A 26,131-nucleotide genomic window follows, 5' to 3' on the forward strand; every position below is an offset into this window, starting at 1 on the left:
AGATGCTTCTCACCCCTTCCTGCTCAATTGTGACCCATTGCTTTGTCAGAGAGTGGAAATGCCAGTCTATAAAGCGACCTAAAACAGAAGCTTGGAAGTATACTTTAAAATTCGGAAATCCACCTCCACTGGCTATTTTAGGACGGTTTAAAGTCTGCATACTTATCCTAGGTCTATATTTACCCCACACAAACCTGGTTAATGCTGTACGTAGTTTGATGAAGAAGCTGCATGGGGGAGAAATGGGAACAGTTTGAAAAATATATGAAAAGCAGGGCAATATATCCATTTTTACTGCGTTCATTTTCCCAAACCAAGATAATCTTAGTTTACTGTAATTCAGTAGGTCTTTATATGTACGATCCAAAAGCGACTGGTAATTTAGTGCAAAAAGTTTTGAAAAGTCAGGCGAAATGAGCACGTCCAGATATTTTATCGCTTCCGACTTCCACTTAAAAGGGAAGTTATCCATTACATGTTCAACCTCTCTCTGTGACAACGATACAATTAATGCCTCCGATTTTGAATAATTAACTTTAAAATTACTCAGGAACCCAAATCTAACAAACTCCTTCATTAAAGAAGGAAGAGATGTCTGAGGCCGAGAGACATAGAGGAGAAGGTCATCTATAATGCTGTCTTATAAGTCATGGTACCTATTGTAAGAATATTGCTGTTTTTCCTTATTGCATTAGCCAAGTGTTCCATCACTATCATGTACAGAAGGGGGGGACAGCGGGCACCCTTGTGTAGTCCTGTTTCGTATCACAAAAGGTGAGGACAAGGTTCCATTGACCCTAACTCTAGCAGCAGGGCCAGAGTACAGGGAAAATATTAACTGTAAAAATCTTGGTCCAATGCCTATTTGACGCAATGCCTCCTTCATAAACCCCCAATGAACCTTGTCCAAGGCCTTCTCTGCATCAACAGATAAAAGGCCCATAGATATGGAGCTACTCTTAGCTTTAGAGATTAGCAACATGGTCTTAATAGTGTTATCTTTTGCCTCTCCGCCCTGAATACCCATGAAGATTTTTTAAACAAATCTGTGTACATATGGATGTAGTGTAGTAAGTTGTGTTAATATATTCACCTACCACCATCTTGTCCGGTATTCAGCGCCGTTCTGCTCCTCTTCTCAGTGATATCACTGCTATTCAGACTCCCCTTTTACAATGTAAGGCCATAGCCTTACAACATGTTGCGTTTTTGATGCGTTTTTTTATGCAAATTAAAAGCTGCGTTTTACAGCACCAGCAAAAGCTATGAGATTTCAGAAATCTCATGCACACACATTGTTATTTTTCTCCTGACTGAATTGAAAAACAGCTGTTTTTTTTTAAAACTGCAAGATGTCACTTCTTACAGCATTTTTTCACCCATAGAAAACAATAAGTGCGTGCAAAAAAGCAACAAAAACGTTGCCATCAGTTTTTGCTGCATTTTTAGTGAAAAACAGCAGGTATAGCAGGATGTGAAACTCAGTTATGTTTGTGATTTTCCCAAGTTTAAACTAAAATGTTTTGGTATCATGAGAATGGCAGTTAGGATTAGTACAATTTAATTACATTAGAGGTGTTTTAAAGTTAACATTTCCGAAAACAAACACTGCACTTCTGGGTTTACTGTTCGGTGCACAAGAACCCCAATCCATAGACAGAATAAGAAAAACTTGGCACTCGCTCTTCATTCAAAGTGAATTGATAATTTTATTTTTCACAGAAATTCCAGAATATATAAGACATTTCGGTCGGTCAGACCTTCATCAGTCATCTGGAGTTGCTAAATCTGCATGCTGCAGCGCTGGGGTGATGTCTGCAGTGTCCATGACACCACTCATGTCTCAGCGGTGGACACTGCAGACATCACCCCAGCGCTGCAGCATGCAGATTTAGCAACTGTTCCAGACCATTTCAACGTCCCCCGCTGTTGTTACATTTGTAATTATGTATTTTTTCAAGATCCTTTTTGTTCAGAATAGTTACTATTTTTTCAGACATAAAAATCTTTTCCCACTACATAATTTGGTCAATTTGCCCTTTTTTCCAAAAATGTTTTAAGGTTTCACATTTGTCTTGCATTGGTGCCTTACCACCTTGCATTATTCATGCTTGTATTGCGGAAGCAAATCTCAACTTTAGAATCCTGAAAAATGCAGCAAAGACAGCCAGCAAAATCTGCTTTTTTTCTGAAGCTTTTTTACTGCAAACAGATCAGGTTTTTGCTGCAGAAAAAAGCAGCAAAAAAGCCACGTGTGAACATAGCCTAAGTCTATGGAGCCTTGTTCTGATGCTTCATAGGATTACATTGTAAAAGCCTCTTCCACGTCACACAGAGCTCAGTGTGATCCAGATAATCTGAAGAGCGGCATTGAAAAGAGCAGCAGAACGGAGCTGGATTCCGGAGAAGGCAGTGGTAGGCGAGTATATTAACACACTGACAGTACACTACATACCGGGGTGGGCAATTAATTTTCCCGAGAGGCCACATGAGACATAGTGACTGTTGTGGAAATCTGAACCAATATGCTGAAATTAATTCTGCTCAATATTAATATTAACCTTAATTATATTTATTTTATATTAATTGTATCACTTAATATTGAGCAGAATTCAGCATACTGACATCCCCTATATACCGTATGAGCCCGCACACAACTCCCTTTATACCGTATAAACCTGCACGTAGCCTACTGTATACTGTAGGAGCCCACACACTGCCCCCTATATAACATAAGAGCCCCCACATAGCCCCGTATATACAGTATGAGCCCCCACATAGCCTCCTACATACAGATTGAGCCCCCCTATATACAGTATGAGCCCCCACACAGCTTCCTATATACAGCTTAAGCCCCACCTATTTACAGTATGAGCCCCCACATAGCCTTCTATGTACATACAAACAGCCTCTGGTCCTGTCTCCGATACACTGACTCTCCGCAGCGCACAGCTGACGCGATGAAATTATATTATCGTGTCAGCTGTCTCACAAGCTGATTAGTGGAAGAAGGGGCTGGCAGTCCCTTTTCCACCAATGACAGTAAGTGGTGACAGTGGATGAAGACAGAGGGCATGGGGGAGAGGGCATGGTGCGGCCCGTGGGCCACTGTTTTCAGCCCTACTGCTGTCTCGGTCCGCAGACTGGACTAGAACAGCCAGAGGGCCGGATGTGACCCGCGGGCCGCACTTTGCCAAGGTCTGCTATATGCACATTTACACAGATTTAAAAAAAATCTTCAACGGAGGGCTTCTTTAAAGACTGCTTACCACCATCAAGATCTGAGGATCACTTCACTTAACAATCACTAGCTAGCTTTGTAGCTAAGGTGCTTGCACTTTTCTCCTATCCTTTCCTAGCCAGTTTTCTAAGCTGAGTAAATTTGAAGATTATGAAGCTTTTCAACATCTTCTACTCACCTGGGCTGATAGCTGTAGGAATTTCCTCCTCTTTACAACGCTGATCTGCCTTCAAGTACAGATCTTCCTTGCCAATCTGCGATATAACTACAACTTTTACGTCGGCCAGATTGGAAGTCTAATTATAAAATAAATAACACCACAATGAAAGGAACATAGAAAGCAGAACTGAAGGAATTACATAAATGTAATCACATCCTGAAACTCCCTTGGGCTGATGGGGGCAAATCTAAACTTCTTATACGTGAAAGAGTAACCGTCTTTTTTTTCTCATGGATCAACAGTACAGTATGAAAATAATCAACCTTGTAATATATCTTAGAGAAATCCTCCTGGACTCATCATTCATTCTCAAAATTCTCACTTCACAGGTAAAATGTGTCTTCAGTGAACACAGACTTTCCCATTACTGAGATAGGAGTTGACAGTTGGTGCTTATAAAGTTCTATGGGGAAATGTAACTGTCGTTGCAAGAGAAGGTCTGTGTTGGCCTGCAAGTCTGTGTGCACACGGTGCGTTTTTGGTGGTTTCTTTCCGTGCGGAAATGGGCCAAAAACGCTAGGGAATCCTTGTGCCAGCTAATGCAATTAGAATCCTAAAGTGCTGTGCACATGATCAGGAATTTTCCTGTCAGGATTTGCATCGTGTTTAAATCTTCAGCATGTCAATGCTTTGTACATTTTTGCCACGTTTTCACCCATTGACTTCAATTGAATCAGTCAAATCCACAGCAAAAACGCAGGTATAAAAATATTTGCGGACTTGCTGCGGATTTTTGCTGCAGATTTGACTGACTCAGTAGAAGTCAATTGGTCAAAAGCAAGGCAAAAACGCACAAAGAATTGAGAGCGTATGACAGGCGTCGGCTGATGATTTTACAGGGGACATTGGTTTCAGCGGATTAGGCGCTAGGTGAGTATACTATGGTTTTTTATTTTTAAATAAATGAATATAACCATGTGGACTTTTATTTAAAAAAAAAAAAAAGGATTTTTTTCAGGCCTTGTGTTTATTTCCAAACCTTTACTATGGGGTTAGTAATGGTGGCATCTTATTACTATCCATTACTAACCTGGGCTTCATGTCATCTGCCAATACAAGGCTGACATGAACCCCAACCCTATTACCCCACTTGCCACCGCGCCAAAGCAAATGGGAAGAGTGAGGCCAAGTGCCAGATTTGGCGCATCTTGTGGATGCGCCATTTCTGGGGCCGCTGAGGGCTGATATTATTAGCCTCGGAAGGGGCCAGTATCCATTTAGCCTTTGCTGGTTAGATTTTATAGGAGAATGCTGCGTCAATTTTTTTTTCAGGGGTCCCCCTGTAATCTAGCCAGTAAACGTTAAGCAAACAACTGTGGGCTGTTATTAATAGCATCTGGCTAATGGCCCCTTCCCTGACAAGTAAAATCAGCCCCCAGTGATTGGCTTTCCCTCTGCTGGTTATGAAAGTGATCGGGGAGCTCACGCCATTTTTTTTTTAAATTTAAATTCTTCATTTTATTTCATTTATAAGAAATCCCATGCCCAATGTGCTTGTTTTTGACGCTGCATAAACTCACCGACAGCATGTCAATTTCTGTAGTGGAGATGCATGTACTGACAAAACAAGTGTGGCATTAGAACGCAGCCTTTTGGAAGCAGGTAAAGTATGCTGCATCCAAAGCGCTGCTGGTTGCTGATCGTGGGGACGTACCCAAAGGCTAACAAAACAGCTGTGAGCTGTTATTAATAGCCAGGGAACATGTTGGCCTAATGGCCCCTTCCTAGGCTAAAAATAGCTGGCCTCAGCTGCCGCAGAAATGACACTTCATATTTGAATGGGATTAGGGGTAATGGGATTAGGTGTCACTGTCACAAAGCCCTAAATTTAGCCATGAAGCGGTGTCAGCCAGATACCCTCATTACTAATCCTGTAAGTAAACAGTTAAATAAACACACAGACACAAAATAAAACACTTTATTTGAAATAAAACAGACACATTCTTTAATCATTTAAATTAACCAATATACTCACCACAGGTCTGAAGGTAATCAAAGGGTTAAAGCGATGCCCCAACGTTCCTTTTTTCAAATATCTTTATTTAGCTTCAAAAAGCATTCACTGCTGTACAAAACAGCATGCAAAATACTTATCAAAAATCGCTACAAAAACTTTTTTTTTTCCGCAGCGTTTTTGCTGCCAAGAGATGCAGAAACCTTGCAGAAATTTCAGCAATCAAATACTCAACGTGCGCACATACCCCAACTCCTTACTCCTTCCCTCTTCTTAGACTCTTAAAAGCCATAACTGATATCTGGTATCTCAGTAATGGAGAAATCTGTCTTCATTGAATACAGATTTTTCCCATGAATTAAGAATGAAAGATCAGACCAGGCAGAGATAGAAGCAGATTTCTCTAATAAGATATATTACAGAGTTTCTTATTTTCAAGAGAACTATTGATTTCTGAAATCAATGGTTACTCATTAAGGAAGAGTTATAACATTTTCCTGTAAAGAGAACTGCAGGGTAATCTAGTAACTTTTAGGCATTTATAACTTTCACTAGATGGTGACCCGATTCTAACGCATCGGGTATTCTAGAATATGTATGCGGCCGACCGGGCGCGACTAATCAGCGAAGCAGTGTTTAAATGGGTTGTGCACTACTTTAAATTAACCCCCCAATGTATCACCCCGGGGCCCCTAATGAATTTTGGAGGACCGGGGAGCAAGGCTGCTGGTCGGGGAACTTCTGCTGCAAGCAGCCGGGAGATGACCGGCTAGCACAGGGTGAGCGTGGGAGCGGGTGAGCGTGGGAGCGTCCGAGGGTGAGCGTCCGAGGGTGAGCGTCCGAGGGTGAGCGTCAGAGCCAGAGCGTGAGCGTCAGAGCCAGAGCGTCAGAGCCTGAGCGTCAGAGCCAGAGCGTGAGCGTCAGAGCCAGAGCCTGAGCATCAGAGCCTGAGCGTCAGAGCCTGAGCGTCAGATGGTGGCCCGATTCTAACGCATCAGGTATTCTAGAATATGTATGCGGCCGACCGGGCGCGACTAATCAGCGAAGCAGTGTTTAAATGGGTTGTGCACTACTTTAAATTAACCCCCCAATGTATCCCCCCGGGGCCCCTAATGAATTTTGGAGGACCGCGGAGCGAGGCCGCCGGTCGGGGAACTTCTGCTGCGAGCAGCCGGGAGATGTCCGGCAAGCACAGGGTGAGCGTGGGAGCGGGTGAGAGTGTGAGGGTGAGCGTGGGAGCGGGTGAGAGTGTGAGGGTGAGCGTGGGAGAGGGTGAGCATGGGAGCGTGTGAGCGTCAGAGCGTCCGAGCCAGAGCGTCAGAGCCAGAGCGTGAGCGTCAGAGAATGAGCGTCAGAGCCAGAGCGTGAGCGTCAAGCGTGAGCGTCAGAGCATGAGCGTGAGCGTCAGAGCCTGAGCGTCAGAGCGTGTGAGCCTGAGCGTCAGAGCGTGTGAGCGTCAGAGCGTGTGCGTCAGAGCCAGAGCGTGAGCATCAGAGCGTGAGCGTCAGAGCCAGAGCGAGAGCGTCAGAGCGTGTGCGTCAGAGCCAGAGCGTGAGCGTCAAGCGTGAGCGTCAGAGCATGAGCGTGAGCGTCAGAGCGTGGGCGTCAAGCGTGAGCGTCAGAGCATGAGCGTGAGCATCAAGCGTGACCGTCAGAGCATGAGCATGAGCGTCAAGCGTGAGCGTCAGAGCATGAGCGTGAGCGTCAAGCGTGAGCGTCAGAGCATGAGCGTCAAGCGTGAGCGTCAGAGCATGAGCGTCAAGCGTGAGCGTCAGAGCCTGAGCATCAGAGCGTGTGAGCCTGAGCGTCAGAGCGTGTGAGTGTGAGCGTCAGAGCGTGTGCGTCAGAGCGTGTGAGCGTGAGCGTCAGAGCCAGAGCGTGAGCGTCAAGCGTGAGCGTCATAGCATCAGCGTGAGCGTCAGAGCGTGAGCGTCAGAGAATGTGCGTCAGAGCGCGTGAGCGTCAGAGCGTGAGCGTCAAGCGTGAGCGTCAGAGCATGAGCGTGAGCGTCAAGCGTCAGAGCATGAGCGTGAGCGTCAAGCGTGAGCGTCAGAGCCTGAGCGTCAGAGCGTGTGAGCCTGAGCGTCAGAGCGTGTGAGCGTCAGAGCGTGTGCGTCAGAGCCAGAGCGTGAGCATCAGAGCGTGAGCGTCAGAGCCAGAGCGAGAGCGTCAGAGCGTGTGCGTCAGAGCCAGAGCGTGAGCGTCAAGCGTGAGCGTCAGAGCATGAGCGTGAGCGTCAGAGCGTGGGCGTCAAGCGTGAGCGTCAGAGCATGAGCGTGAGCATCAAGCGTGACCGTCAGAGCATGAGCATGAGCGTCAAGCGTGAGCGTCAGAGCATGAGCGTGAGCGTCAAGCGTGAGCGTCAGAGCATGAGCGTCAAGCGTGAGCGTCAGAGCATGAGCGTCAAGCGTGAGCGTCAGAGCCTGAGCGTCAGAGCGTGTGAGCCTGAGCGTCAGAGCGTGTGAGCGTGAGCGTCAGAGCGTGTGCGTCAGAGCGTGTGAGCGTGAGCGTCAGAGCCAGAGCGTGAGCGTCAAGCGTGAGCGTCATAGCATCAGCGTGAGCGTCAGAGCGTGAGCGTCAGAGAATGTGCGTCAGAGCGCGTGAGCGTCAGAGCGTGAGCGTCAAGCGTGAGCGTCAGAGCATGAGCGTGAGCGTCAAGCGTCAGAGCATGAGCGTGAGCGTCAAGCGTGAGCGTCAGAGCCTGAGCGTCAGAGCGTGTGAGCCTGAGCGTCAGAGCGTGTGAGCGTCAGAGCGTGTGCGTCAGAGCCAGAGCGTGAGCATCAGAGCGTGAGCGTCAGAGCCAGAGCGAGAGCGTCAGAGCGTGTGCGTCAGAGCCAGAGCGTGAGCGTCAAGCGTGAGCGTCAGAGCATGAGCGTGAGCGTCAGAGCGTGGGCGTCAAGCGTGAGCGTCAGAGCATGAGCGTGAGCATCAAGCGTGACCGTCAGAGCATGAGCATGAGCGTCAAGCGTGAGCATCAGAGCATGAGCGTGAGCGTCAAGCGTGAGCGTCAGAGCATGAGCGTCAAGCGTGAGCGTCAGAGCATGAGCGTCAAGCGTGAGCGTCAGAGCCTGAGCGTCAGAGCGTGTGAGCCTGAGCGTCAGAGCGTGTGAGCGTGAGCGTCAGAGCGTGTGAGCGTGAGCGTCAGAGCGTGTGCGTCAGAGCGTGTGAGCGTGAGCGTCAGAGCCAGAGCGTGAGCGTCAAGCGTGAGCGTCATAGCATCAGCGTGAGCGTCAGAGCGTGAGCGTCAGAGAATGTGCGTCAGAGCGCGTGAGCGTCAGAGCGTGAGCGTCAAGCGTGAGCGTCAGAGCATGAGCGTGAGCGTGAGCGTCAAGCGTGAGCGTCAGAGCATGAGCGTCAAGCGTGAGCATCAGAGCATGAGCGTCAAGCGTGAGCGTCAGAGCCTGAGCGTGAGCGTCAGAGCCTGAGCCCGAGCGTGAGAGCGTGAGCGTCAGAGTGTGAGCGTCAGAGTGTGAGCATGAGCGTCAGAACGTGAGCGTCCGAGCGTGAGCGTCAGAGCCAGAGCATGAGCTTCAAGAATGAGAGTCAGAGCATGAGCGCGAGCGTCAGAGCGTGGGCGTCAAGCGTGAGCGTCAGAGCATGAGCGTGAGCGTCAAGCGTGAGCGTCAGAGCATGAGCGTCAAGCGTGAGCGTCAGAGCATGAGCGTGAGCGTCAAGCGTGAGCGTCAGAGCATGAGCGTGAGCGTCAAGAGTGAGCGTCAGAGCATGAGCGTGAGCGTCAAGCGTGAGCGTCAGAGCATGAGCGTCAAGCGTGAGCGTCAGAGCATGAGCGTCAAGCGTGAGCGTCAAGCGTGAGCGTCAGAGCATGAGCGTCAAGCGTGAGCGTCAGAGCGTGAGCGTCAAGCGTGAGCGTCAGAGCATGAGCGTCAAGCGTGAGCGTCAGAGCGTGTGCGTCAGAGCATGTGAGCGTGAGCGTCAGAGCCAGAGCGTGAGCGTCAAGCGTGAGCGTCAGAGCATGAGCGTGAGCGTCAAGAGTGAGCGTCAGAGCATGAGCGTGAGCGTCAAGCGTGAGCGTCAGAGCATGAGCGTCAAGCGTGAGCGTCAGAGCATGAGCGTCAAGCGTGAGCGTCAAGCGTGAGCGTCAGAGCATGAGCGTCAAGCGTGAGCGTCAGAGCGTGAGCGTCAAGCGTGAGCATCAGAGCATGAGCGTCAAGCGTGAGCGTCAGAGCGTGAGCGTCAAGCGTGAGCGTCAGAGCATGAGCGTCAAGCGTGAGCGTCAGAGCGTGTGCGTCAGAGCATGTGAGCGTGAGCGTCAGAGCCAGAGCGTGAGCGTCAAGCGTGAGCGTCAGAGCATGAGTGTGAGCGTCAGAGCGTGAGCGTCAAGCGTGAGCGTCAGAGCATGAGCGTCAAGCGTGAGCGTCAGAGCGTGTGCGTCAGAGCATGTGAGCGTGAGCGTCAGAGCCAGAGCGTGAGCGTCAAGCGTGAGCGTCAGAGCATGAGTGTGAGCGTCAGAGCGTGAGCGTCAAACGTGAGCGTCAGAGCATGAGCGTCAGAGCGTGTGAGCGTGAGCGTCAGAGCGTGAGCGTCAGAGCCAGAGCGTCAGAGCGTGAGCGTCATTTTTGAGCGTCAAGCGTGAGCATCAGAGCATGAGCGTGAGCGCCAAGCGTGAGCATCAGAGCATGAGCGTGAGCATCAGAGCATGAGCCTGAGCGTGTGAGCCTGAGCGTCAGAGCGTGTGAGAGTGAGCGTGTGTGTCAGAGCGTGTGAGCGTGAGCGTGTGCGTCAGAGCGTGTGAGCGTGAGCGTCTGAGCGTGAGCGTCCGAGCGTGAGCGTCCGAGCGTGAGCGTGAGTGTCCGAGCGGGAGCGTCAGAGTGTGAGCGTGAGCGTCCGAGCGGGAGCGTCAGAGTGTGAGCGTGAGCGTCCGAGTGTGAGCATGAGCGTCAGAGTGTGAGCGTCCGAGCGTGAGCATCAGAGAGTCTGAGGGTGAGCGTCTGAGGGGGTGAGGGTGAGGGTGAGCGTGTGCGGGTGAGCGTGTGAGGGTGAGCGGGTGAGGGTGAGCGTCTGAGGGTAAGCGTCTGAGGGTGAGCGTCTGAGGGTGAGCGTCTGAGGGTGAGCGTCTGAGGGTGAGCGGGTGAGGGTGAGCGTGTGTGGGTGAGCGTGTGCGGGTGAGAATGTGAGGGTGAGCCGCTAACGGCCGCCATCTTTTTCTGAAATCCCGCGTCGCTGATTGGCCGCGGCCTGACCAATCAGCGACGTGGGATTTCGTGGACAGACAGACAGACGGGATAAGACAATTATATATATTAGATTTATATATATATGTGAAAAATGTCATCTCCATGGATACCTGGGATTCTTCTGTAACGACTTTGTTATCTTCTGTACAACCATTTGGATAAAGAGAACTGTGACATTTCAATGGTAAATTTCCGGAACCATCTGTAAATAACACATAATTAATGCTTTCTAGGGAAGCTAATACTGAATCTCTAATGCTCTAGGCTTTAATTCCTTTTTTGCCCCCACAATATAATTTCTAGTGTCTCAGCAAGATTGTCCTGTTAGGGAACACAATGGAGTCCTGTATAAAGGCTTTCCATAGTGCAAGTAGTCTGCTTGTGTCTGCAGCTGATCAAAACCCATGTGGTTAAATTAGATTTGAAAAGTCTCAGCCCCCCCTGTCCGAGCCAGCTAAGCTAAGTGGTGTAATGACACTATCTAAGTATGAAAATCACACCACAGACATGATAATGATATGCAAATGTTGCAAAAATAAAAACAAAATCTTTAGTTATTCACGATTGAGTATGAATGCCACATGTAGAAGTACATGCACTTACTGTACATGTCTTTTCATGCTATCAATTAGGTTAATAGTTGTCTGAGGAATGCACATGGGCAAATCATCAAGATCCGCTGCTGACAGCTCTTTTTGCAATTGCCAACCAATGATGTTCCAGATGTGCTCGATCAGAGACAAGTCCAGAGATGCTGTAAGGATATGATAGCACGTTTAGGTCATTTAGGCTGTTCACAGTAGCAAAAGCAACATGCGGCCTGGTATTAAGTTGAAAAATGGCTCCTGGGACACTTTGAAGAAATGGTGGTACCACTAGTTCCTCAACCAAATCAATGTAATGCTGAGCTGTTAGTGCACCTGGAATGAAGACTAGAGGGATCTGACCACCATACATTATGCCATCCCACAACATAATCCTAGGAGTAGGACAAGTGTGACATTCCATAAGGAAGGCCTCTTCATGGTGTTGCCTACGTTGTCTCCAGACCAATCTCCAGCTATCATTACATCCAAGACAAAAGCCGGACTCATTGCTGAAGAGGACAGACCTCCATTGCCATCTTGCTCTACACTATGATAGCCTTTGAGGGGGTAGTGAGAGTTCAGTGGAGCACCTGTATCTGGACTTCTGGCTTGCAGCTAATTTCATGCAAACGCCCTCTGATGGATTGTATGGACAAGGTTTAGCGCTTTAGACTTGGAATGTGATGTCTAACTTCACTTGCAGCATAGAATGGATCAAATAAGAAACCAGTACAGTCATTTTCCAAAGTGTTCCAGGAGCTATTTTTCAACACATCACCAGGCCACATGCCACATACTGAGAGCAGTCTGTGTGGCCTAAACGTGCTCCCATAGCCTGCAGCATCTCCAGACTTGTCTCTCATCGAGTACATCTGGGACATCATTGGTCGGCAATTACAAAAGGGAGCTGCCAGCAGCGGATCTTAATAATTTAAGTGCCCAAGTGCATTAAGTGTGGCAGAACATTCCTCAGACAACCATTAATAACCTCATTGATAGCAGCCAAGGAGTGTAAGTGTGAGGATTTCTGCGCGTGGCGATCGCGATCATACTCGATACTGAATATAATGAGATGTTTTAAAAATGTTGTTTCCATTTTTTCATCATTTGCATATCATTAACATGTCTATCCATCCTGTGATTTTCATTACTCCATGACTTTTCCTTCTTGATGTTGCAATTTCAATGTTGACGAGTATATATAATGACTCTATCAAGGTGCCATTATACCTCACTGTATTAGATGGACCAAGCTTCTCTCTGCATGTACAAATGTCAATTTAATTATCATCCTGTTGCCCAAGATCCTACCACAGCAGGTCCATATCTATTCTCCAGCTATGATGCTCTAGCATATAGACATCTCATTAATCTCCTTGTTTAGGAAGCAACAATGGCGATACGTCATAGAATGGCATTACCGGCCACTGGTGTCTATTATCTTACGCTCACACAATGTGAACTACCAAACTCAAAAGTAAATAAGACATCCTTATTACTTTACTATACTCAGCAGTATAGCCTCATCTTTTACATTGTCTATTATGGAGAATATTGTCAGAGTCCTTCAAAATCTTCCAATACTGAAGCACTACTAACAGGTCTTAAAGACTTAGTAATATACCACTGGTCGTAACTTATAAAGTGGCTTGCGATAGTATTCACCCTCCTTGGCATTTTTCATGTTTTGCTACCTCACAACCTGAAATTTCACTATTATTTTGACAGTTTGCATCAGTTCATGTAAAGAACATGCCTACAACTGTGAACATTTGTTTTTCTTTTTATTGTGAAACAAACAACAAATAGGACAAAATAACTGAAAACTTCAGTGTGCATAACTATTCACCCCCCTAAAGTCAGTACTTTGTAGAGCCTCCTTTTGTGACAATTTCAGCTGCAATTTGCTTTGGATAAGTCTCTATGAGCTTTCCACATCTTGCCACTGGGATTTTTGTTCATTCCTCAAGGCAAAACTCCTCCAGCTCCTTCAAGTTAGATGGTTTCCTCTGGGGAATAGCTATCTTCAAGTCTGACCACAGATTCTCAATTGGATTAAGGTCTGGGCTTTGACTAGGGCACTCCAGAAGATTTACACGTTTCCCCTGAAACCAATCGAGTGTGTCTTTACGAGTATGCTTTGGGTCATTGTCTTGTTGGAAGGTGTACCTCCCTCCCAGTCTAAAATCACTGACAAACAGGTTTTGCTCAAGAATATCCATTTTTGCTGCTGAAAAACATCCCCACAGCATGATGCTGCCACCACCATGTTTTACTGTGGGGATAGTGTTCTTGGGTTGATGAGTTGTGTTGGTTTTGCACCAGACATAGCGTTTATCTTGGCCAAAAATATCAATTTTGGTCTCATCTGACCACAGCACCTTCCTCCATACACTTGGGGAGTCTCCCACGTCTTTTGACAAACTCAAAACGAGCCTCACTCTTCCATAAAGGCCACCTCTATGGAGTGTACGGCTTATTGTGGTTGCATGGACAGATACTCCAGTCTCTGCTTGGGGGTTTCCTTTGGTCTCTGTGCTGCCTGTCTGATTAATGCCCTCCTTGCCCGGGCTGAGAGTTTTGGTGGGTGGCCCTCTCTTGGCAAGCTTGTTGTGGTACCATGTTCTTTCCATTTTATGATAATGGATTTGATGGTGCTCCAGGAGATCATCAGTGATTGGGATTTTTTTTTTTTTTTTATATAACCCAACCCTGACTTGTATTTCTCGAAACAAATCATGGACAATGTTATTGAGATCTCCTTGGTCTTCATGGTGTTGTTTGTTTAGTGGCGCCTCTTGCTTAATGGTTTTGCTGCCTCTGTGGATTTTCAGAAAAGGTGTGTATATACTGACAGACCATGTGACACTTAGATTGTACACAGGACTTTCTTTCACTAAGGGAATAGCTTGCACTAGAAATTTTTAGGGACTTCATTGCAAAAGGGGTGAATGCATATGCACATGCCAATTTTTAGTTATATGATCCCATAAACTGAATTTATACCAACAACTTAGACTATTTAGTTCTGATGCATCACACACAAATCAGATTACAAAAATATTTAAACACTGGTTGTAATGTAACAAAATATGTAAAAAGCCAAGGGGGGTGAATACTTTTGTAAGCCAATGTACATCCCTATTGAACAGAGACTTGCTGGAACTACTTATCATCCAATTTAAAGTCATTGGCATAGTAAGGCAGGGTTCACCTCCAACCACAGTAAATGAACCTCCAATACACAGAGGCTGATGATCATTTAGAATGGAATTAGCTTAACATTTTTTTCATATATGACAATGCTCGATCTCACGTTATGTTCGCATTTTGTTATTTCTCTAATAGTTTATACAAATGTCTATAACAGTCTTCTTTACTAAACTAAATGAATTGTCCCTTACCTATAGACTTCAGTGAATGACATGTTTCCACCTTTATCTCCTTATAGAAATCTATTTGGTTTTCTGAACTATCTTCATCCTAAGTGAAGGAATACATAATGGCATGTCATAGGAAGCTGACACACACAATAATACATTATCATCCAGACACTATCACTTGTGTTACATATAGTATGTCCAGTATTCCCAGCAGCGCTCACCTCTCCAGTCAGCAGATGGATGATCCTGCTGGTGAGGTCCAGGATCTTCTCATCATTGTTTTTCTCACGTATCAGTGACTGGTGTGATGTCATCATATCTTTTTTCATTGGTACATAGTCCTATTACAAGATAGGACACAATATAAGACTGTATGAACAGATTTATTAGATTTATTTATATTACTCACTGGTATAGCGGCATTAATTCCACATCACTTCATAGACATTATCGTCACTGTCCCCATTGGGGCTCACAATCTACATTCCCTATCAGTATGTCTTTTGGAGTGTGGGAGGAAACCGGAGAACCTGGAGAAAACCCACGCAAACACGGGGAGAACAAACTCCTTGCTGATGTTGTCCTTGGTGGGACTTGAACCCAGGACCCCAGCGCTGCAAAAAAACAATGCTAATCACTGAGCCACTGTGACCTATACTTTAAAGAGGACGTTTCACTAAGTTTTTCATGTTGAACTGGACTCTCCATGTAATAGTGACTGCAGAGTGGAATAAAAAGTTTATTTATTTTTTTAATTTCGCTTGTTGTTGTGGAGATATGTGGACATGTGGACTCTGGTCATGTGACCCTGATGACATCATCACAGGTCCCTGTGCACTTCTATGTAGTTGCCTGCTTTTGATGGATTGGTCAGTCTCATACGGTAGGCAGAAGTATGCGCCCCAGTATATACTACCAGATAGCACCCACTTGGACTTCACTAAAGGTAACTCATTAGGTGCCAAATATCTGATTGCTAATATTTCTGCAATGAAAGCGTGAAGTTAGGAAAAAAAAAAGTTTCATTCCACTCTGCAACAACTATCACATTGTGTGTCCAGTTCAACATGAAAACTTTGGAGAAAGGTCCTATTTAACAAATATATTTTTAATCTATAGTACAAGTGAATATAAGAAACTTTGCAACGTATCTTATTAAAGAAATCTGCGTCTTTCTCCACTTATGAAAACCTTCTCCCTGCCTCCAGAGCTCATCTCCCACTCTGAAAATAACAAATCAGCTTAACTCCATTTTGCTCAAGACACAACAGACTGCCAGGACAGTTAAAGCACCACTCCAGGGTTTGATTATTTTATTTCAGGGCTGGAACGGTCCTACAAATCAAAGTTCCCTGACCCTAGTCTTATACTTACCAACCGCTGTCTTCCGCTCTTCCTGGCAACACTGCGCTCCTGTGCCGCCATCTTGTGACTGATCAAGAGTCAGATGTAAGGGTCTCAATGTAAATCTATGAGAACCTCGTTCTGGCCTCATTGTGGCTCTCATAGACTTACATTCAGCTGTGACTTCCGGATCACCGAGCAACACTAGAGCCGGCAGTTCACAACAGAATCAGAGCGGTTCCGATAACAGATTAAGATGGCGGCTGGTGAATATAAAAATTGGGGGAGGGAACTTAGATTAGTAGCATCACTCCACCGCTGCAATAAAAAAGTGCTGGAGCGGTACTTTAAGTGTCAGATTTTACCTCCTAATATATTCTATTGAGACAAGAGGGGTGAGAAGAGCAAAAAAAAAACAAGCAAAGGGAAACACAGAATGATGAGGCTGACCTATCTAATAAGTCTTTTATCTCTTCACCCATGCTGGATTCACAGCTACACTGCTCAGTACCACTAAATAATTTCCTCTATTCTGCTTCTCTCTGTTTGCTAATTAAGAAAAAAATAGCAAGAAGGCCTCTGTGTGCTGTGATGTGTATGGGAAAAATCATAGCAGTTTGTCACCTCCCACCAGCTTAGAGTCAACTGCAAATTAAGAGCTACAGCCTGCAGAAGGGAAAACTGTCAAAAGCATAAAGACATACAATGAACGGAAGTAGCATAAATCCTCATGTACACACAGAAAAGCTTATTCCGAAAAGTTACTTCTAGGGGCATAACGATTGCGATCGCAGAGGGTGCAAAACGACCGGGCTTGTGCTGGAGAGGGACCCACCGACACCAGTTTATATTTCAGCTCGATGTGAGTCCGAAGATGCACATTTAGCTGAATTGTATTACAGCACAGAGACCTCAATCAGAAGCCAGCAGAAGACGTAGGCGTGCAAGTTACGAGCTGCGCATGGCAGTGACGACATGCACTGCCCATTGCTTGCACGTTAGAGTCAGCTGCCGACTTCTGCAGCGGCTATAGAACAGGACGCCGCACGTAGTGCGAGCGGGGGAAGGTGATTAGAATCGTTTATTCTTTTTTATGTTTTTATGCGTTAAAGAATAGTCATAGAATGGGGAACATACAGTACAGACCAAAAGTTTAGACACACCTCATTTAAAGAAATTTCTGTATTTTCTTGACTATGAAAATTGTACATTCACACTGAAGGCATCAAAACTATGAATTAACACATGTGGAATTATATACTTAACAAAAAAGTGTGAAACAACTGAAAATATGTCTTATATTCTAGGTTCTTCAAAGTAGCCACCTTTTGCTTTGATGACTGCTTTGCACACTCTTGGCATTCTCTTGATGAGCTTCAAGAGGTAGTCACCGGAAATGGTCTTCCAACAATCTTGAAGGAGTTCCCAGAGATGCTTAGCACTTGTTGGCCCTTTTGCCTTCACTCTGCGGTCCAGCTCACCCCAAACCATCTCCATTGGGTTCAGGTCTGGTGACTGTGGAGGCCAGGTCATCTGGCGCAGCACCCCATAACTCTCCTTCTTGGTCAAATAGCCCTTACACAGCCTGGAGGTGTGTTTGGGGTCATTGTCCTGTTGAAAAATAAATGATGGTCCAATTAAACGCAAATCGGATGGAATAGCATGCCGCTGCAAGATTCTGGGCTAGCCATGCTGGTTCAGTATGCCTTCTATTTTGAATAAATCCCCAACAGTGCCACCAGCAAAGCACCCCCACACCATCACACCTCCTCATCCATGCTTCACGGTGAGAACCAGGCATGTAGAGTCCATCCATTCACCTTTTCTGCGTCGCACAAAGACACGGTGGTTGGACCCAAAGATCTCAACTTTGGACTCATCAGACCAAAGCACAGATTTCCACTGGTCTAATGTCCATTCCTTGTGTTCTTTAGCCCAAACAAGTCTCTTCTGCTTGTTGCCTGTCGTTACCAGTGGTTTCCTAGCAGCTATTTTACCATGAAGGCCTGCTACACAAAGTCTCCTCTTAACAGTTGTAGAGATGTGTCTGCTGCTAGAACTCTGTGTGGCATTGACCTGGTCTCTAATCTGAGCTGCTGTTAACCTGCGATTTCTGAGGCTGGTGACTCGGATAAACTTATCCTCAGAAGCAGAGGTGACTCTTGGTCTTCCTTTCCTGGGGTGGTCCTCATGTGAGCCAGTTTCTTTGTAGCGCTTGATGGTTTTTGCAACTGCACTTGGGGACACTTTCAAAGTTTTCCCAATTTTTCGGACTGACTGACCTTAATTTCTTAAAGTAATGATGGCCACTCGCTTTTCTTTACTTAGCTGCTTCTTTCTTGCCATAATACAAATTCTAACAGTCTATTCAGTAGGACTATCAGCTGTGTATCCACCAGACTTCTGCACAACACAACTGATGGTCCCAACCCCATTTATAAGGCAAGAAATCCCACTTATTAAACCTGACAGGGCACACCTGTGAAGTGAAAACCATTTCCGGTGACTACCTCTTGAAGCTCAACAAGAGAATGCCAAGAGTGTGCAAAGCAGTCATCAAAGCAAAAGGTGGCTACTTTGAAGAACCTAGAATATAAGACATATTTTCAGTTGTTTCACACTTTTTTGTTAAGTATATAATTCCACATGTGTTAATTCATAGTTTTGATGCCTTCAGTGTAAATGTACAATTTTCATAGTCATGAAAATACAGAAAAATCTTTAAATGAGGTGTGTCCAAACTTTTGGTCTGTACTGTATATACCAGGATGAGGCACATATATACCAATGTGAGGGATATATACACCAGGATGGGGGTCATATATACCAGGATGAGCCCAGGATGGGAGGCATATATACAGTGACATAATGACTTGAAAGGGGCCCAGGAGGGGGGGGCAACACGCATGTCCTTATAGGTTTTAGAATGCTACAAGGGCCCATACACCTGACCAACATGCAGTGGAGGGGGGGGGGGGTAGATCTTCATTTTCAACTTTTGCACCAAGGCCCATCGGACTCTAGTTACACCACTGGTTACTTCAAAGTATGGTTAACTTTTGTAACAAGAGTAATTTCATGTGACATGATTTCTAAAAGCTCTTATCTGTGACATCCAGAGTTTACTAATTCAGATAAAGCTAGTGTTATATGCTCACACTACACCTGTGGTGTTCGTACAAATGCATAAAGTGAAACATGCTCCCAATGTCTACCCTTAATCCCCATTTCCATAGCTTATAAGGGATGAGGGCATGCCAGAAGAGTGTCTCTCACCTCACCAGTCAGCAGGTAAATGATCTCTAGGGTGAGCTTTAATATTCTCTTGGTCACCTGATTCCTGCTCTTTTCCATACTGAAGCCTCACAAAAAGGACCGTGTTTGTGATGCACGGGGTGATTCTAAGGTGGAAACACATACACAACGAAAATCAAAGTTTGCATTAAGACCAGCTATTATGAGGATTTATAAAACCAACTTACATTATTTCTTTAGCTGTGTGAATATGAAGCTTATATACTAGAAAAATATACTGCTCAAAAGAATAAAGGGAACACTTAAACAACAGAATATAACTCCAAGTAAATCAAACTTCTGTGAAATCAAACTGTCCACTTAGGAAGCAACACTGACTGACAATCAATTTCACATGCTGTTGTGCAAATGGAATAGACAATAGATGGAAATTATTGGCAATTATCAAGATACCCTCAATAAAGGAGTGGTTCTGCAGGTGGGGACCACAGACCACATCTTAGTACCAATGCTTTCTGGCTGATGTTTTGGTCACTTTTGAATGTTGGTTGTGCTTTCACACTCGTGGTAGCATGAGACAGACGCTACAACCCACAGAAGTTGCTCAGATAGTGCAGCTCATCCAGGATGGCACATCAATGCGAGCTGTGGCAAGAAGGTTTGCGGTGTCTGTCAGCGTAGTGTCCAGAGGTTGGGGGCGCTACCAGTAGACAGGCCAGTACACCAGGAGACGTGGACCCAGCAGCAGGACCGCTACCTTCACCTTTGTGCAAGGAGGAACAGGAGTAGCACTGCCAGAGCCCTGCAAAATGACCTCCAACAGGCCACAAATGTGCATGTGTCTGCACAAATGGTTAGAAACCGACTGCATGAGGGTGGTATGAGGGCATGACGTCCACAGATGGGGGTTGAGCTCACAGCCCAACACCATGCAGGCCGCTTGGCATTTGCCACAGAACACCAGGATTGGCAAAGTCACCACTGGCGCCCTGTGCTCTTCAAAGATGAAAGCAGGTTTACACTGAGGATATTTGACAGACATGACAGAGTCTGGAGACGCCGTGGAGAGCGATCTGCTGCCTGCAACATCCTTCAGCATGAACGGTTTGGCAGTGGGTCAGTAATGGTGTGGGGTGGCATTTCTTTGGAGGGCCGCACAGCCCTCCATGTGCTCGCCAGAGGTAGCCTGACTGCCATTAGGTACCGAGATGAGATCCTCAGACCCCTTGTGAGACCATATGCTGGTGCGGTTGGCCCTGGGTTACTCCTAATGCAGGACAATGCCAGACCTCATGTGGCTGGTGTGTGTCAGCAGTTCCAGCAAGATGAAGGCACTGAAGCTATGGACTGGCCCACCCGTTTGTTCTCCAGACCTGAATCCGATTGAGCACATCTGGGACATCATGTCTCGCTCCATCCACCAACGTTGCACCACAGACTGTCCAGGAGTTGGCGGATGGTTTAGTCCAGGTCTGGGAGGAGATCCCACAGGAGACCATCCGCAACCTCATCAGAAGCATGCCCAGGAGTTGTAGGGAGGTCATATAGGCACGTGGAGGCCACACACAATAATGAGCCTCATTTTGACTTGTTTTAAGGATATTACATCAAAGTTGGATCAGCCTGTACTGTGTTTTTCCACTTAAATTTTGGGGGTGACACCAAATCTAGGCCTCCATTGGTTAAGAAATTTGATTTCCATTGATGATTTTTGTTTGATTTTGTTGTCAGCCCATTCAACTTTGTACAGAACAAAGTATTCAATGAGAATATTTCATTCATTCAGATCTAGGATGTGTTATTTGAGTGTTCCCTTTAATTTTTTGAGCAGTGTATATCGACAATTTGAAGTCAATCATTGGCGTCGACTTTTACACATCCAGTGGATGGCAAAAAAATCCTTAGGAGATCCTAGACCTAGCCAAACTGAAGAACCAATGAACCATTATGGACAAATTGTGAGAAGACCCAGCTCATTGGAAAAGACAATCGTGCTTAAAATGAAGAGAACAACCGGTAACAAGATGAATGTACACATTATTCCAGGAGTCAAGAACCCATCACTGAGAAGCAAACACGTCCAAGTCTGAAACATACTGGAAAAATGATAGCATACAGAGGAATAACAGTCTTGGCCAGATAGGTTGTAATTGAGGAGGCCATGTAGCTCAGCAGAATGGTACCACTCAGTGGCCAATATTTTCATATATTTCCAAATTCAGAAATGTGATCACCACCTCTTTATTTTCTCTTCCACTAAAAGATATCCTCATTAAAAGCATCACTGAGATTTCTTCTGTGACACTAAGGGTTTGAGCACATAGCAAATTTTTACGACAGCACAACCACTGAGTTTTTTAAGCAGAATACTCTTTCAGAAAATGCTGGGGGTGGGGATAACAGAAGCATCTTTTGGGTCATTTTTATGGAGTCTTTTTTTTTTAACTGTATATGTAAAGTAGTGAGCCTCCTGAAGAATGGACAAGTCACTTCTTTTAGCCGCTTCATCACTTTCGAAGCCTTAAGCAGTTAAGGGAAGGTCAAAAGGACTGAAGCACACAGCAGGTCATTTTGATATTGCAGTGCATTCTTTCTAGCATTTTTAAGCACTCTTTCAGAAATCTAGAGTGTCACACACACATATTATTTATATACATATCTAATACAAACTATGCTGCAGTGTCACTATTAACAAGTATTAGCATATATCAGAAAAATCAAAGAAGAAATTAATTCCTACCGTGATGGATGATCATCCGGAACTGCAGGTCACGTATCCACTAAATGTGATGCTGCACAAGTTCCATGGCACTAGTAATGGATTTCATGGAGCACAAGATGAGAAGTCCCAGGGATAATCAATAAAGTCAGACTAGAGATCCTCCTTCAATCTAACTTCTGACGATCCATGTGATGGTTCTGCGGCGTCTGCAAGTCTTTCTTAGTATCGCTCCGGCCGGTAGTGCCGCGGTCCAGCTGATTGCTGGTAAGCGAACTATTCTGTGCACTGTGACGTCACTTGGCTACAGGTAAGTATAGATTTACTTTTCTATCACCTGTATGCCCATAGTAGAGGTCTGATATCGCCCAGGCTGGTGACACATTACCTTTAAGTTGGACTATCCAGCGACTTTCAGCTCTTGACATCTGGTGCAAATAATTTCCACCCCTCCAATGATGTTGTACTAATTCTATACCCCAAAAAGAGACCCCATCCATCCTACTATTGTGGACCTCTTTATAATGTTTGGATAAGGGATGGCCTATGAATGCTTTTTTAATCTTGTTAGCGTGTTCCTTTAATCTGACCGGCAATTCCCTCTTTGTGTGTCCCACATAGAGCTTATCACAAGGGCACTTACTACAGTATATTATACCCTTGCTATAACAAGAAAAGTGACCCTTTATTGTGTAGTTTTCTTCCATGGATGTAAATGAATGAATTTCAGAATGATTCCTAGTAGAAGTACACATAGTGCATTTCCTACAAGGAAAAAAAAAACATGATTTCTCCTGACATTAGTTGTTAGCTTTTATTCCTAGACTTATCAACTACTGTGGGTGCAATGAAATTTGCCATTTTTTTGCCCCTTTATACACAAAACAAGGATGTCTTGGAATAAAATTCCCCATTATTTTGTCTTCCCATAGGAGTGACCAATGTTTATTTTTTTTTAACACTTTACAATTCTTTGTATATTGTGTGATTAACGGAATTTTTATTTGATTTGATTATCCCTGGGACTTCTCATCTTGTGCTCCATGAAATCCAGTACTAGTGCCATGAAAATTGTGAGACATCACATTATGTGGGTAAGTGACCTGCAGTTCCGGATAACCAGATAAGATGTAATCACGGATCATCATCCATCACTGTAGGAACTAATTCCTTTTTTGATCTTTCTGATATATGCAGAGACTTGATTAAAGTGTCATTACAGTGCAGTTTGCATTAGTTATTTATTTGCATTATCCCTTATTATGCTAAGCAGATACCTTGCGGCTTATTACAGCAGTTGTGCACTCAGTTGGGTGGGGATTACTCTTTCACATATATATATTGTTGTCCAAGTTTTAGAGTGCTGATCTCGTCTAGGGTATTGGCAAAAGTCCTTTACACACATATGCACGCACACACCCACAAAGCTGGGCAAAAGTTTTAAACAGGTGTGGAAAAAATACAAAGTAAGGGCTTATTCACAAGTTAGTATTTAGTCAGTATTTTGCATCAGTGTTTGCATGCCAAAACCAAGAGTGGAACTTACACTGAAAAACTATAACTGAAAGACTGACAATTGTTCTGTGTTTTGGAGACCCTCCTGGTTTTGGCATTTGATCAAAAATACTTATGTTTGAATAGAGACTAAGCATACTTTCAAAAATAGAAGTGTTTGTTAATAGTTCATTTTTAGCAATTAAGAAAACACAAAGTAAATGAACAAATGAAAAATCTAAATCAATTTTTGGTATAGCCGCCCTACTTCTTGGTACACTTGCACAGTTTTTGAAGGAACTCAGCAGGAAGGTTGCTCCAAACATCTTGGAGAACTAACCACAGATCTTCTGTGGATGTCACTTGTACAAATCCTTCAGTCTCTTCATGTAATCTCAGACAGACCTGATGTCAGATATCTTATCATCATTTCCAGGACTCTTTGTTGTTCTTATTTACGTTGAATATAGTTGTTAAAGGGGTTGTCCGGTCTTAAGCTACAAATCGGCAATCAATCTATGTGACTGCAGACTTGTGAATCCTCACACCTCACACAGGTATTGAGGAGTTTCCTGTCCCGGGAACAGCGATCAGGTGACTGCAAGAATGTGACATGCATACTTATGGCCACAATCTAACTAGACTGTTTCCGGAGGCTCAATTCACTTGCATTAAAAGACACTGCACCCATGTAGTCGGAATGTGGCCGGGAATATACATATCGTATACTTGCGGTCACATGACCGCTGTTTCCGGTGCCACCCCTGGAAATTCCTCACAAAGCACACAATGTGAGTATTCACAAGTCTACAGTCACACAGAGTGGCTGCAGACTTGTAGCTTAAGACCGAACAACCCCTTTAATGACATTGGCTGTATGTTTGGGGTTGTTGTTCTGCTGCACAATAAATTTGGAACTGATCAGACGCCTCCCTGATGGTATTACATGATCGATGAGTATCTGACTATATTTATTTTCTCAGCAGTGAGGACACCATTAATCCTGACCAAATATCCAACTCCATTTGGTGAAATGTAGCCCCAAATTTGCAGGAACCTCCTCAATGCTTCACTGTTGCCTTCAGACATTCATTATTGTTCTGCTCTCCAGGCGCTCAGTGAACAGACTGCCTTCTGCTACAGCCAAATATTTCACAATTTGAATCATTAGTCCAGAGCTCCTGCTGCCATTTTTCTGCACCCCAATTCCTTTATTTTTGTGCATAGTCGAGTTACTTGGCCTTGTTTCCACGTTGAACATATGGTTTTTGGCCACAATTCTTCCATGCAGACATCTTTTGGCTAGACTTCTCTGAATCTGAACATTATATGGGTGTAGCTCGGTCTCACTGGTTTCTCTCAATTCTGAGCGAATGGCACTGCCAGACATCTTCTGATTATGAAGGGAAATAAGCATGATGTATCTCATCTGCTGCATTAAGTTGTTTTGGCCGACCACTGCATCTAAGGTCTACAACGTTGCCCATTTCTTGGTGTACTCAATGCTGAGACATACAGGCAGATACTTATTCATTATGCCATACCACCAGAGAGTCGTCTGGTTGACTCCAAATTTATTCTGCAGCAGGACAATTACCCCCTAATATACAGCCAAAGTCATCAAGAACTATCTTCAGCATAAGAAAGGAACAATGAGTCCTGGAAGTGATGACATGGCCCTCACAAAGTCCTGACTGCAACATCAAGTCTGTTTAGAATTACATGAAAAGAAAGCAGATCTGTGGTTAGTTCTCCAAGATGTTTGGAAAACACTCCCTGCTGAGTACCTTCAAAAACTGTGTGCAAATGTTTCTAGTAGAACTGATACAGTTTTGAAGGCAAAGGACGGTCACAATAAATATTGATTTGATTTAGATTTCTCTTTTGTACATTCACTTCGCAATTTGTTCATTGATAAAAATAAACTATTAACGCTTCTAGTTTTGGAAACATTATTACTTTGTATCATTTTTTACAAACCTGCCTAAAACGTATTAATAAATAATGTAAGTTCTGGGGTCGGTAAACCCTGTTGATCGGCCATACACTACAATCAGACCTGTGATCCAGCACTAGGAACTTGGTGACAAGTCAGCAGATCTGCAGATGAGCGTATGTCCTGCATGTACATTTCATGTTTTCCCACTAGACTTATTATGATCTTTCCCATATAGAACTTGGAGGTGCACAAACAATACAGAAATGACCCTGCCCACTATATAATAATGACATATGATGGCCTCTACTGCCCTCCCCCTCCCACTGCAGTAAAGCTGAGTTCTACATGATGACAGCCACCTGTCTTCCCCAGGTCAGGGTCCAGGCCTGCACAGCTCCAGCTCTCCACTCTCACAGATGTGACAAAGCCTCAGCACCACAGAACTGACCGGCACACATGCGCATGCACCCAGCGGCTTCTGTACCCGCACTGCGCATGCTCGCGTTGGACGCCGGATGTGACGTCACGAGAAGGGACAAGACGTTAGAAGAGGGGTCGCGTTCTGTGGTCGTCACAGCATCTCTGTATAGCAACGAGATTACAAGCGTCCCGAGCTCTTGTTCGTGAACTATTTATGCGCATATATATATATTTATATATAGTTTTAAGTCTGGTTAAACGATATTTCTATATTTGTGTATACTTCGTGCCCCTATGGGACATATATCGGAAGTAGGTGCATGCGCATTGTGGCTGCTGTAGCCTTAATTGGCCCTGTGTAATGCTATCTTTTACCTGTA

The 26,131-nt window shown here is 45.0% G+C and overlaps 1 protein-coding gene across 4 annotated transcripts in view; it reads right to left on the reverse strand.

Annotated features, from left to right (window-relative positions):
* The window catches only part of LOC141273109 (uncharacterized), a 48,464-nt gene extending 22,577 nt beyond the window's left edge, over positions 1 to 25,887 (reverse strand). Inside the window, exons 1-6 of one of the 4 annotated variants that reach the window (XM_073684500.1) lie at positions 25,780 to 25,887; positions 19,201 to 19,325; positions 14,802 to 14,921; positions 14,602 to 14,680; positions 10,721 to 10,812; positions 3,420 to 3,537 (exon numbers count right to left, since the gene is read on the reverse strand). In XM_073684500.1, coding sequence (XP_073540601.1) covers positions 3,420 to 3,537; positions 10,721 to 10,812; positions 14,602 to 14,680; positions 14,802 to 14,921; positions 19,201 to 19,278 — 487 coding nt within the window. In that variant the 5' untranslated portion in view covers positions 19,279 to 19,325; positions 25,780 to 25,887. Of the gene's footprint in view, positions 1 to 3,419; positions 3,538 to 10,720; positions 10,813 to 14,601; positions 14,681 to 14,801; positions 14,922 to 19,200; positions 19,326 to 23,175; positions 24,215 to 25,690 lie in introns of those variants that run through there. The other 3 variants (XM_073684499.1, XM_073684502.1, XM_073684503.1) reach the window with 3 other exon arrangements.
* Positions 25,888 to 26,131: the final 244 nt, after the last annotated feature.

This window comes from Phyllobates terribilis, unplaced genomic scaffold, assembly GCF_046119375.1.
Source record: "Phyllobates terribilis strain yellow unplaced genomic scaffold, ASM4611937v1 Scaffold_5__5_contigs__length_657084704, whole genome shotgun sequence".
In the NCBI taxonomy this organism is placed as follows: Eukaryota; Metazoa; Chordata; class Amphibia; order Anura; family Dendrobatidae; genus Phyllobates; species Phyllobates terribilis.